This window comes from Penaeus monodon, chromosome 11 (assembly GCF_015228065.2).
Source record: "Penaeus monodon isolate SGIC_2016 chromosome 11, NSTDA_Pmon_1, whole genome shotgun sequence".
In the NCBI taxonomy this organism is placed as follows: Eukaryota; Metazoa; Arthropoda; class Malacostraca; order Decapoda; family Penaeidae; genus Penaeus; species Penaeus monodon.
Window position 1 is genome coordinate 2,679,402 of NC_051396.1, and position 13,926 is coordinate 2,693,327.

Genomic DNA, 13,926 nt, shown 5'->3' on the forward strand with positions numbered 1-13,926 from the left:
GCGGTAAGGAAAGAATAAAGTAAAAAATTTGAAGAAAATATGTCACAACAAATGTTGCGTGGAGAGTATTCGCGCATGGTGGAGTAATTGAAACAAGGAATAATTATTGTAAGGATGTATGGCTGCGTGAAGTTCAAAAATGATTGTAAAATATTTTTTTCTCCATCTCCACGTGGCCTTCCTTACAAGAGCTAAATTATTTTATATATTTTTTTAATTTATCTAGTAACTAACACAGGATATAGATGTATATTTAATATATGAGGCTGAGATACCTAACTGATTAAATAACTAGTACTAAGCATAACTCGATTATTTATCAGTGTGATTTAATAGAAATATCAAGCAAACCTATACTGTATTAACCCTAAAATACTTAATGACCACTTTGTTTTTCAATTAGTAGGATTCTATATCTTAAGGAGCGTTAAAGTAAAAAAAAAATAATAATAATAATAATTATAACAACCAAGTCCCGAAAACACAATCCGTGGATAAATCAGTTGAAAAAGAGATATAAGCTACGAACACCAAAACCAGCTTCAAATATCCGAAAAGAGTGAACAAACCACAAAACAGGCACTCGAGACGAACTAACCGAACCACCTCCGCTCAAAACCACTCCTTTGCTCCTTTTCCCAGACGCAAGGGGGGTTTGCGAAGGTCTTTTGAAAGAGAGAGAGAGAGAAAGAGAGAGACACACACACGCGAAAACACACTCAAACAAAAACACCAGTATGGAAGACTACAAGCGGTCACACACAAGCCAAGAGGACGCGAGGGAGGCGACGGAAGACGCTTTGGAGAAGACAACAGCCTCTCACCTCGTCACAGATACCATGGACGTGGAATTACAGGATCTGCCTTTGGGTCCTCTCGACGACGGTCTCCAGGATACTCTGGTGAGTAGTGGCTTAGGTTTGAAGGGTCCGTGTCGTCCAACAGATACAAGGTTAATACTTGTTTTGAAACGGTGGACGGGGATTTCTGTCTAGAAACGGTGGACGGGGATTTCTCTCTGGAAACGGTAGGCGGGGATTTCTCTCTAGAAACGGTAGGACGGGGATTTCTCTCTAGAAACGGTGGACGGGGATTTCTCTCTAGAAACGGTGGCGGGGATTTCTCTCTAAAACGGTAGCAGGGATTTTCTCTAGAAACGGGGCGGGATTTCTCTAACTATACTGGATTCTCTCTAGAAACTGAGTCGGGATTTTCTCTAGAAACGGTAGGGATTTCTCTCTAGAAACGGTAGGCGGGGATTTCTCTCTAGAAACGGTGGCGGGGATTTCTCTCTAGAAACGGTAGGCGGGGATTTCTCTCTGAACGGAGCGGGGATTTTTCTGAAACGGAGACGGGATTTCTCTCTAGAACGGGAGGGGGTTTCTCTCTAGAAACGGGAGACGGGGATTTCTCTCTAGAAACGGTGACGGGGATTTCTCTCTAGAAACGGGAGGGGGGTTTTCTCTCTAAAACGGGGACGGGGGTTTTCTAGAAACGGTGGACGGGATTTCTCTCAGAAACGGGGGGTTTCTTCTAGAAACGGTAGATGGGTTTTTCTCTCTAGAAACGGTAGGCGGGGATTTCTCTCTAGAACGGTAGGCGGGATTTCTCTCTAAAAGGGAGGGGGGTTTCTCTCTAGACGTAGGGGGATTTCTCTCTAGAAACGTGCGGGTTTATCTCTAAACGTGGGGGATTTCTCTCTAAACGGAAAGCGGGATTCTCTCAAACGGTAGCGGGTTTCTCTCTTAAAGGTAGGCGGGTTTCTCTCTAACGGTAGGCGGGGATTTCTCTCTAAAGGGTTAGGCGGGGTTTCTCTCTAAACGGGCGGGATTTCTCTCTAAAATGGGGGGTTTCTCTCTGAACCGTAGGCGGGTTTTTCTAAACGGTGGGGATTTCTCTGAAGTGCGGGGATTCTCTTTTAACGTGGCGGGGTTTTTCTAGAAAGTGGCGGGTTTCTCTAAAACGTGGGGGTTTTCTCTCGGTTTCTCTCTCCCTTCCCTTTTCTCTCTGCCCTCCCTTTTTCTCTCCCCTGGGGGGTTTCTCTCTGCGTGCTCCTCCCCTTTTCTCTCTTTTTCCGGGGTTTCTCTCTAAAGGGTGAGTTTCTCTTTTCCGAGGGGGTTTCTCCCCTCTGCGCCCTTTCTCTCTGCTCGGTTTCCCCTCTGGGTGCGGGTTCTCTCTCGTCTTTTCTCTCGCCTTCTCTAAAAAAGGGGGTTTCTCTCTCTAACTCGGGTTTTTTTCTCTGAAACTGGGGTTTCTCTCTTTCCCCCTTTCTCTCTAAACTCTTTCCCAAATTCTTTTCCCTCGGTTTTCTCTCTCTTTTGGGGGTTTCTCTCTCGGGTACTTTTCCCCCTTGGGTCCTTTCTCTCTTTCTCTTTCTTTCGCTCCTTCTTTTCCCTTCTTTCTCTCTCCGGGGTTTCTCTCTAAACTTTGGGGCCCTTTCTCTTTTTCTCAGTTTCTCTTCTTGGTTTCCCTTCTCTTCCCGTTGGGGGTTTCTCCCCCCGGGTCGTTCTCTCTCTCCCCGGGCGGGGTTCTCCTCTCGTCCCCTTTCTCTCTCCCCTTTCCCCTTCAAGGTCTTCCCCCTTTCTCTTTTTTTCTTTTCTCTTCTCTCTAAAACCGTTATCTTCTCTTTTTCCGAACTTTCTCCTTTTAAACCCTTCCCCTTTCTCCCCTTTGGGCCCTTCTCTCTCTCCGGTTCCTTTTCTCTCCCCCTTTCTCTTTTCTCTAAACTTCCTCGGGGTTTCTCCTATCCTGGGGGGTTTCTCTTCTTCTTTCTCTCTAAACCTTCGTTTTCTCTCTTTTTCGGGTTTCTTCCTCTTTTCCCTTTTGCGGTTTTCTCTCTCTCGTTCCCCTTTCTCTCTTCAGTTCTTTTTCTCTCTAAACCTCTTTTCTCTCTTTTTCCCAATTGGGGGTTCTCCCCTTTTCTGGGGGTTTTCTCTCAAAAGGGTCTTTTTCTTCTTTTCTCTCCGGGTTTCTCTCTTCTTTTCCCCATTCTCTTCTTACTCTTTCTCTCTCTCCTTTCTCCTCTCCACCCCCTTTTCTCTTTTAAACTGGACTGGGGGTTCTCTAAAACTCCCTTTTCCCCTTCCCCCCCTTTCTCCCCTTCGGTTTCTCTCTAAACCTCTTTTTCCTCTCTCCGAATCTCTCCCCCTTTTCCTTTTTCGCTTAATCCTTGGTTTCTCTCTGCTATCTTTCTCCCCCTTTTTCCCCTTTCCCCTCTCTCTCTAACCCTTCTCTCTCTCTCACCCTTCTCTCTCTCTCCTCTCTCTCTCTCAATCCTTCTCTCTCTCTTCAATCCTCCCCTCTTCTCTCCTCTCTCTCTCTCTCCTCTTCTTCTCTCTTCTCTCTCTTCTCTCTCCCTTCCCCCTCTCTTTTCCCTATCCCCTCTCTCTCCCCTCCCTTCTTCCCCACTTTTCCCTTTCTCTTCCCCTCTCTCTTTTCCTCTCTCCTCTCTCTCTATCCCTCTCTCTTCTCTTCCGCTTTCTCTCTTCTCTTCTCCTCCTCTTCTCTCTCCTCTCTCTCTCTTTTCCCCTTTCTCTCCCTTCCTCCTCCTCCCTCTCTCTCTCCTCTCTCTCTCCTCTCCTTCTCTCCCCTTCTCTTTCTCTCTCTTTCTTTCTCCCCTCCCCTCTCTCTCTCTCTCTCTTTTTCCTCTCTCTCTCCTTCTCCTTCTTCCTCTCTCTCTCTCTTCTCTTCCTCTCCTCTCTCTCTCTTCTCTCTCTTCTCTCTCTCTCTCTCTCCTCTCTCTCTCCCCTCTCTCTCTCTCTCTCTCTCATCCTCTTCTCTCTCTCTCTCTCTCTCCCCTCTCTTCTCTCTCTCTTCTTCTCTCTTCTCTCTCTCTCTCTCTCTCTCTCTCTCTCTCTCCTCCTCTCTCTCTTCTCTCTCTATCCTCTTCTCCCTCTCTCTCTATCCTCTTCTCCCTCTCTCTCTATCCTCTTCTCTCTCTCTCTCTTCCTCTCTCTTTTCCTTCTCTCTCTCTCTTTTCTTTTCTCTCTCTTCCTCTCTCCTCTCTCTTCCTCTCCTCTCCTCCTCTCTCTCCCCCCTTCCTCTCTCTCTCTCCCTCTCTCCTTTTCCATCTCTCTCTCTCTCTCTTCTCTCTCTCTCTTCTCCTCTTATCCTCTTCTCTCTCTCTCTCTCTCTACCCTTCCCTTCTCCTCTCCCCTTCTCTTCTCTTTCTCTCTCTCTCCTTCTTCTCTCTCATTCTCTTCTCTTCTCACCCCTTTTCTTCTCCTAAAATCCTTTCCCTCTCACTCTCTCCCCTCTTCCCCCCTTTTTCCCCCCCTCTCTCCCCACACGTCTCTCGTCCTCTTCTCCTCTTTTTCTCTCTCTCTCTCCTCCCCCTCCTCCCCCCTCCTCCCCCTCTCTCTTTTCTCCCCCTCTCTCTCCCCTCTCTTCCACCCTGTCCCCAACCTTTTCTCTTTTTCTCTCTTTCCCCCCTTTTTCCCTCTCCCCTTTTCCCCAAAAACCCCATCCATTCTCCCCCCCCTCCCCCTTTCCCCCCTTTCCTTCCCCCCCTCCCCCCCCCTTTTCCTTTCTTTACCCTTTTTTTCCCTTTTCCTTTTCCCCCTTCCCCCCCCCTTTTCCCTTTTCCCTCTCCATCGAAATTTTTTTTTTAAACTAAAAAAAGTTTTTCCTAAAAAGCGTTCAATGCAGAAAACAGCTGGTTTCTTCTAGTCATCGTATGTCACTGCTTATTAAAGGGGAAAAAAGAAATAAATAATAAAAGTTCTTTGGAGAAAAAAATAATAATAATTAATTATATATATACAATATATATCCTAATTAATGTTAAATTCTTATACCTTTATGGCCGTTAGTATTTCTTTTTTTTCTCGTGTTTATGTTGTCTTTAAAGATACCTTTTTTTTTCATTTTAATTTTTTTTTTTTATGTTTTTTTCCTAAAACTTACCCTTTTTTTTGGATATATTTGTTGTTTAATAAAACACTATTTGGTAGACTGTCTTACATAAAATGGAAGAAATCCACGCCAAGAAAAGAACCAGGATGGTTTCGAATTTCCCCCAAATTTCATCTCGCGACGCCAAAACACTATCAAATTTTTATCCGAATTTACACACAATACACAATTCTGATGAAGATTTGATTGCAAATTTTTCGGGGATAATTTTCTTTCTTGTAAAGTTGTTTTTTCTTTTTTTCATACCTTAAAGACGATCTTGCATATATTTTAAATTGCTTTGCTAATGATGTCTGCTATACCTTTATTTTTATTATCAAAAGTTATCAATATTATCAATCTCAATTATTAATCACAATTATTATCAATAGCATTAATCTAGATCAATAATGAAGTCATTATTAGTGTCCATCTAGGCCATTCAACACAAGTTATCAACAGGATCAATCTTGATCAATAATCAAGTTATCATCAACATTATCCTAGATCAATATCCTAGATCAATAATCAATAGCATAAGTCTAGATCCGCGGTTCCCAACTTTTTCTATTCTGTGGGCCCCTAATATGGAATTATGTACATGTCATTGTTCAATGTCTGTCATCTTTTCAGATTTAATTATTACTAGTTTGAATAATGTAATAGTGCAATAGCTAAAGGAGAACACTATATGAGAGATTCCAATTTATTAAAGTGTGGGTGATAATTATCTGTAGGCACTGTAGGTGAGACAAAATCCGGTTTCATTCGCAATCATAATCTTCATATTGCTCTATGGACCCCCAGAAAATATCCCACGGCACCCAGGTTGGGAACCGCTTATCCTGATCATTAATAATAAGTATTGATCAATCTCGATCAGGAATCACAAGTTACAAAAATCACTCAAAACAAGATCAAATCACAATAAATCTTTAGCAACTTACGAGTATCATAACCTCAATCATCAATAAAAATCACTTAAAACATCATCTAACCCTCCATATACGATCCATAGTACCTGACCAACCACATATCGCATTCCCCAGATCGTTATCAATCGCGATAGTCACCGATGGGATAGTAATCGCGAATCAAGATCGCGATACTCACCATATCGCGATAGTCGCCAGTTATCAATAGCATTTACCAAGATCATTATCACAAATTATGAGTAGCATTAATCAAGATCATTTACAAGTTACCAACAACCTTAGCGTCATTCAGTAATCCATGGCGCCTCACACAACACAATACGGGTCCTTCGGACAGCACGAGGACCTTGTATACGACAAGACCTGCCGACGGTCGTCCTTGGGTGCCGATTCCCTGTTGGACCAAGATTTCACTGACGATGCCGCGCCTCTTGAAGGAGACGCTGCTGGGGGGGGCTCTGTCTTCACGTCCCTCGACACGGTGCTTGGGTACCAGTACGCCGACGATATATATGCGATCAAGAAGGCGATGGAGGAACACTACCATCCGTATAACTGCATGGCGGATCAGCCCCAGGTAAGTGGTGTGTGTTTTCTGTTCTTTGCGTTTTGTTCTCTTACTTTTTATCTGTTTATCTGTATGCTTTTTATCCCCTATATTCCCTTTCCTCTCCCTCCCCTCTTGGCCTTCCTCCCCCCTTTCTCCCTTTCCCTCCCTCCCCTTTCCCTCCTTCCCTCCCTCCCTCCTTTTCCTCCTTCCCTCCCCTCCTTTCCCTCCTTCCCTCCCTCTCTCCACCTCCTCTTCCCTTTCCTTCCTCCCTCCCTCCCTCCCTCCCTCCCTCCCTCTCTCCCTCCCTCCCTCCCTCCACAACGCCCCCACCAACCACCACTACCTACCATTCCTTCCAGGTAACCGAGTACATGCGCTGCACTCTGGTCCACTGGCTGATCAAAGTGAACCACCAGCTCCAGTTCGGTCCCGAGACAGTGTTCCTGGCGGTGAACCTGGCAGACCGGTTCCTCGTGGTGACACCGCTCGCCCAAGACTGTCTGCAGCTCCTGGCAGTTGCGGCCTTGTTCGTGGCGGCGAAGATGGTAAGCGAGGGGTTGCTTCCAGGGAAAAAATGGTACAGGAAGGGATTTTTTTTTAGAGAGAGAGAATGGGACAGTAAAGGATATTTTTGTAGGAAATGGGAAGTGAGTATTGCTTCTGGAGAAAATGACACGGTAAGGGATAATTTAAAATTATTTAGAAAATGGGAAGAGAGGGTTGCTTTTACAGAAAATGGTACGGTAAAGCAGATTTTTTTAGTAAATTTTATAGTAAGAGAAGGATTTGTTTAGAAAGATTTGGGTAGGGAACAGGGGCGGTATTCAGGAAAGACCATAGACTCCGATATTTGTCTTTGACAGAAAATAAGTTCTTGACTCCAAGATTTTCTTATGACTCTTCGAAAATGTCCCTAGCACCCAATTTTTGCCTGTGACTTGGCCGAAGTTTAAGGCAAATATGGATGTTTTTTCCCAAATGCATAAGGACTCTTTAAATTGTCCTTATAAGACGTCTTCAGCATTACTGTCATTTAACAGTTATTGAAGAAAATTCCGCGTTAGTAATGTTATGGGAAACTTTCCTGGCATCTTTCTTTTTTTTCTTCTTTTTCTTTTCAGCTAACACAGTGGCAACAAATGTACAGGGTGCCATGTAAAAATATAAAAGATATTGCATAAGGTAACACCTTAGTTATATGCTTGAGCTTTACTGAAATAGTAATAATTCCATGATTACATTGAATTATATTATCATACGGTCTTTTAAGATAAGAATATTAGTACTAGTTAGTGTTAGCTTTGAACTGTGGTGCAGAGCGAGTCAAAAACGAAAACCCTATGGGACAGTCTTTAAAACGAGTCATAGACAAATTCTGTAACGATCTTACTGTCAGTTTTTATAGGACAGTCTTTAAATTTGTCAAAGACCTTCCGTAAATACCGCCCCGGATTTTTCAGAAAAGGTGAAGTTCGGAAGAAAATAATCCGAGATACGTTGAAACCATGTTACACGAGGGGTTTTCGAGAGCATGTAAAGGGACAGATAAATGAGAGAATGGTAGGGAAGAGGTTTTGAAGAAAACGAAGAATTTGCAGATGCTTGTGTTCTGAATTTTAATCGTACTATCTGGTGACATAATAAGCTGTAAAGTGATAAGGAGAGATTCTCTGTGTCGTATCCTTTGCCTCTGATGCTCTCGACAGTACCTAGGGATGCCACAAGATCCAAAAGTGAAATCAAATCTACCGGTGAGACGTTACTCCTGTGGCTAGCTTTTTAAAATTGAATTTATTAATTAATACTAATCTTTCTTTATTTACATCAGATAATTCATTCATTTACTAATAATCTTTCTTTATTTACATGAAATAATTTATTCATTTATTAACAATCTTTTTTCAATTTAATTTATCATTTCATCTATTCATTCATTCTTTTCGTTATTTGGACTTGTAGTATGTATGGACTTTCCTTCGAGCAGCAATAAATTCGTAGAAACAGGCGGAGATGAGCGATGCTGAAGGGAAAGGCATGCGAGGCAGGGAGGGGGGGGCGGGGGTTGAAGAGTAGGGTGCCTGAAGAAGTAAAGGCGAGTGCTGCTAGAGGGCCTTCGTGACTTCAAGGTGACATCACCAGAGGTTTAAAGGTTGCGAGGCCTTAGATTAAGTGATTTTTTTTTCTTTTCTTTTCTTTTCTTTCTGTCCCGTTTTCTTTTCCTTTTCCTTTTTCTTTTTCTTTTCTTTTCTATTGTTCTGTTCTTTTCTTATTCTTTTCTTTTCTATTATTTTCTCTTCTTTCTTTGTCTTCCATTTCTCTTTTGTTGGGCAGGGACTCAGTATGGGGTTTGTACTAAGAAATTGTGCTTTAGTCTGGTAAGATATTTTTATCTTACATGTGGTAAGGTGATATGTCTATATATGTACTGTGACAGATTATTCATTCACGCGCGTGTGCGTGTTCAGAGAAGTTAGTGTCTCTACTGCCATTCAACATATCACAGAGGATCTTGTTTTTCGGTAGACTCTTGTTTATATATGCAAAAAGTATCTTAGTCTGTGTCAGTTTAACGGAAAAGGATTGCAGATATATCAGTTGTTGTTTTTTATACTTTCCAGAGATGTTATCACTATTATCATCATCATTATCCTTATCATAATCATATAAACGTTCACTTAATGCTAAAGATTTTTTCATTGTCTTGTTAGCATTACATCCAAATTTGAGAACCTCTTCCCCTTGCTTATTTGGTGCACAGGAGGAGTGCGTGGTTCCAGGCATCACCGAACTAGTGTCCATGTGCGCGGGGACGTACCGGCCGCATCACTTCAGACGCATGGAGGTCCTTATTCTCTCGAAACTTGGGTGAGAAATCTGGAAGGAAAAAAAATGTATCTTTCGGGTGTTCTTTTGGTGCTGTTTTGTAGTCAGAGGGGAAAATAAGGCTTGTCAGGGTTTTTGTATTTTCTTGTGTATTTTCCATGATATGTCTTCCGTTTAAGTTAGTTTTTTGTGGTTTAAAGTAAATGATACACTTAGCTTTCTTTAATACAGGTTTCTTTATTTCCTGATATAATACGTAGACTTTAGGATTCTTTATCTTCTTCATTTGTCAGTATTTCCTAACCAAACAGTACTCACTAAATAGGTTTTAAACAAGCACTTTATTCAGAAATTAATACATATAACTTGGGTACGAGTTAATTTTGATGATCATGAACTGATGACCATGTTATGAAATTAAGCCTTCGTTTGTATATATGATTTCAAAGTAAACTTTAGTGAATATGATGTATGATAGGCCAAGGTGAGTGATAGAGAAATTTAGACCTTAGAGATAAGACAGACCAAGTAAACAAGAATAAATAAACGGCTACAGATTATATTATGCAGAAATAAACCTCATTGAATTTGATGTATGATATAAACACTGATGAACTGTCCGGAAAACAGATAATCCTCACTGAATGATATTCATTGTCAATAAATGTAACAACAATCAACCTTTTTTAAACACACATGAAAACGCACATGATATGAAAAATTAACCACTTTTAAACAATATGAAAATATGAAACATAACCCCTTTTTAACAATAATTGAAAAAATAACCCACTTTTAACAATATGAAAATTTAACCCTTTTTTAACAATATGAAAAAATTATCAATATTATAAAAAATTAACCCTTTTTATAACAAAATTACATGATAAAAATACCCCTTTCCAGCTACGCCCTACACAGTCCAACGTGCTGGTACTTTATTGATCATCTTACATTCAAAGCGACGCAAATGTGCGGGTTGGATAGGTAAGTAATAAAGGTGTACTTGTGTGTATTACTTAAGTACATGTACAGCTTAGACGTCCTTTTTGAACAACTAGATAATGTGACACTTGATTAGATTACGAAGATAGTTCAATACACTGCTTTTGTCCGCGACTGTGCGTGATTTTATACTTACGTTGTGTTAAAATAGATGGTGGTGTTGCTGTTGTTATTAATGTAATAGCATTTGTATATGTCGCCGTTACTTTTAGGATTAGATACAGCACTGCAATAGGTTTTCAATAAATCATATGTTTAGCACCACATATTGCTGTCATCATCGCCATTATCACCACCACGACCACCATCAACAGTCACAACTATCATTCTCAAAATAATGATAATAGTAATAATAAGTAAATAACAATAGAGAAATAAAAGAAAAAAAACTACTAATTTCAAATCCCTCCCCATTGGCCTCCCCCTTCAGAAACGTGGTGACCGTCGCCCGCCACGTCGCCGAGACCTGCCTGAGTAACTACGAGATCAGCCAGTTCCTCCCGAGCGTGCAGGCGTCGGCAGCCATGCAGGTAGCGCTGAGCCTCGTGCCCGTGCCCAGCCTGCAGGCCAACACGTGGCAGACGCTGTGAGTGTTGTGTGGGGGCCCGTTCTGTTGGGTTTGATGCTTTGCCTTGTCTGTCGTTTTGGTGTGTTTTTTCTGGCTCTCATTTTCTCTTTTCTTGTGGGTCGTTTCCTCTCTGTCCGTATCTTCTCAGTTTTCCTCTTCTCTTCTTTCTCCTTTGCCCTCCTATACTCTCTCCTTTGTCCTTCTCTTCTTCTCCTCTCTCTCCTTTGTTCTTCTCATCTCCTCCTCTGTTCTCCTTTCCTCTTCTCTGTCTCCTCTACACTTCTCTTCTCTGTTCTCCTCTCTCATTTCGTCTCGTCTGGTCTCTTTTCCCCTTCTCCCTACCTCTCTCCTCCTCTCCTCTCCCCTCCCCTCCCCTCCCTTATTTTCTCTTTTCTTTTCTTCCCTTCCTTTTTCTCCTCTCCCTTATTTTCTCTTTTCTTTCCTTCTTCTCTTCCTACCCTTCTCTTCTTTCTCTCTCCTCTTTCATCCTTCTCTTCACCTATTTTCCTTCCCCAAACATTCTCCTCTGCTTGCTACGGTATAATGCTGACTGAGAATCATCCATCCATTTATCTATACTCGTGTATGATATATACATATATATATTCATCATAATCATCATCATCATCATCATCCAGTTAAAGACGGGCTTGCACCCGTAACTCCAGAGATATCAAGAACACTCTTCATTGTCGGCGATTAGAAGCATTCATTTAAGAACTTTACTGATTAAAATATAATAGGTGTCATCAGCCCCTGAGACCTTTTCTGTAGGGGTAAGTTTCCTTAGCCCTTGGTTAAGGAAGAGCCTCGAGCCTGAGGTCACAGGCATTTTTTTTGTCAGGGTTGTCTCCCTTATAGTTTAGGTCTTTTGGTGGTTGTCAACACCCACCCCCCGTCTTATCTCAGTCAGAAACCAACTACCGTATCCAGGTCTGGTTTACCCAGTATAAACAAATCTTCGTGCGGGCTGTGTGTGCGCGCGTGTGCGTGTGCGTGTGCGTGTGCGTGTGTGTGTACATGAATGTATAAAGCACGTCTATGTATGTGTATGCACGTGTGTGTATAATGGATAATATTAATTAATTCATTCTTTTTAACTTTGCCACGCAGACTCTACACGCTGTACACAGAAGCCGAGAAAGGCGACGCGAGAATCTGTTCCTCTCTCATGACGCGGTACATGACCCCGTTCCTGGAGGCCATCACCTCTGACCTCGGCCCAGGTCATGAGACGCCGCCCTCGACGCTCCCTTTTTCGCCTCCCGACGACAGAATGGAAGGGCGAGATAAAATGGACGCCCACGCGACAGAATGGAAGGGCGAGATAAAATGGACGCCCACGATAGAATGGGCGCTCGCAACCAGATAGACGCCCATAAAGACTAAGGAACAGCCAACGAGAAGCACGAATTTCTAAGCGAAATTGAAGCATTTTTTTGTTGATTATGCAGGAAAAAAATAAGCTGGTTGGTTGGTTTGCGTGTGTCTGTTTGCGTTTGCGTGTGGATATGTTGTTGGACAAGAGTTTTGTGATGTTTTCCATTTTATTGTTTCGATTTCGTTTCCCATTCAGCTCTGTTCGAAAAGGGATTAGTTAGTCCCTTGCGATGTACATTTTCTTTCATAGTATGTTGCTTATAGAAAACGTCGTCTTTTACACAGGAGGTACTATTGTAAAAAAATGCGCGATATCTCCGTGATTTTTACCAAACATAGAATTTGTTTTCTCGCAACGCCTTAACATTTATCACACCTATAGTTTGTGCTAAATGTTATTTACAATCTTTGACACAACTTGTACTACATCCTTGCAAAGATGCAAACGCGTGTTGCGCCCCCTCTTCCGTGCTTGCAACATTGAACCCGTGACTACGATGCTTCCAACAATGCAATGGCAAATTCTTTTTACAATTCACGTCGTTATTTTGAGCGTTTTGACTTCGTTGTGTTGGTGTCGCCGGTGCAGCTTGATTCTCTTTTGGATAGCATACAGTGGTGTGTCATGTGTTGATTCAACGTTTTGGACAATGTTGTTGCCTTGGACATATTACCGCGTTGGCTCGGCCGAGGAATGCGTGAAGCTAGAGATTTTTTCCCCCACGTTCAGGCTTTCTCTCTTTTAGTTAGTCTTTTTTCTTCTTCTTTTGCTTTTTTTCCTATTCATCCTCTTCTCTTCTTTTTTTTTGAGTGTCGTTTGGTTCTCTTGTTTTTTTATATACGTGTATATTCTTTCTGGATTTTTTTTTTCTTTTTCCTTTCTTCTACTTACATCCTCTCTCTCTGACTACCCCTCCCCATCCCTCTCTCTCCTCCCCCTCTCACTACCCCTCCCCATCCCTCCTCCCTCCCTCCCTCCCTTCCTCCCTCCCTCCTCCTCCCTCCCTCCTCTCCCTTTCCTTCCTCCCCTCCCTCCTTCCTCCCTCTTCTTCCCTCGTCCCTCTCTCCCTTTCCCTTTGCTGCTCCCTCTCCTCTCTCTTACTTTCTCTTCCCTCTTTCTCCTCTTCCCATTCCTTCCATCCCTTGCTTTATTCTGTTCTTTTTTCAGTTCTCGAGAATCTGGCCTTTAACACGTGACTTAACGAAGGTCGGCCTAATACTGTTGTGGTAAACAAAGGTTTATATCATATAATTTTTATATGAACATATTCCTCCTAAGTATTCGTAAATATACTTTTTTTCGGTTTCGCTTATTTTAGAAAAAAAAAAAAAAATCTTCAGATTTCCAATTTCCGTAGCATCTCCCTTGCGTCCTCGTGTATCAGTGTTCAGTCGTCGATATATAAAGCTTTAAGTGTAATTGGTCCAGGTGAGGGCAAGATAATGATCATTTTATCAGTTATTATCAATTCGTTAATGGCTATGATTGACTTCGTAATTTTATTTGTTTTAACAGAACGAGTTGAAAAAAAAATGACATCCGGATGAAGTGGCGAGTATATTTCTTGGAACTTTGTTGTTGTTTGTTCTTTCATTTTCCTTGTACTCCCTTCATTTTCATTCTTTCTTTCTTCATTTAATCTGTTTTCCATTAATTATTCTTTTTCTGGTTTTATTTCCCATTTTTTCCCTTTCTTTCCTCGCATTTATATATTCTTTCCTCTTTTATTGCAGTTTTTCTTAATTATGCTTTTCCTTATTGCACTTCCCTT

At 41.9% G+C, this 13,926-nt stretch overlaps 1 protein-coding gene across 1 annotated transcript; it reads left to right on the plus strand.

Moving 5' to 3' along the window:
• Positions 1-647: 647 nt before the first annotated feature.
• On the plus strand, positions 648-12,975 carry LOC119578661 (G2/mitotic-specific cyclin S13-7-like). Its single transcript, XM_037926225.1, has 7 exons — positions 648-902; positions 6,166-6,405; positions 6,738-6,923; positions 9,137-9,243; positions 10,108-10,188; positions 10,637-10,792; positions 11,888-12,975. The coding sequence occupies exons 1-7, from the start codon at positions 738-740 to the stop codon at positions 12,144-12,146; spliced, it is 1,194 nt and encodes a 397-aa protein (XP_037782153.1). The 5' UTR covers positions 648-737; the 3' UTR covers positions 12,147-12,975.
• Positions 12,976-13,926: the final 951 nt, after the last annotated feature.

What these genes read in the sequence shown, in the direction of transcription:
- LOC119578661 (XM_037926225.1), top strand. Translation starts at nt 738, where the DNA reads ATGGAAGACTACAAGCGGTCACACACAAGCCAAGAGGACGCGAGGGAG. An exon ending in ACGGTCTCCAGGATACTCTG is followed by an intron (nt 903 to 6,165) that starts GTGAGTAGTGGC and finishes TCCTTCGGACAG; the next exon opens with CACGAGGACCTTGTATACGA. An exon ending in GCCAACACGTGGCAGACGCT is followed by an intron (nt 10,793 to 11,887) that starts GTGAGTGTTGTG and finishes TTTGCCACGCAG; the next exon opens with ACTCTACACGCTGTACACAG.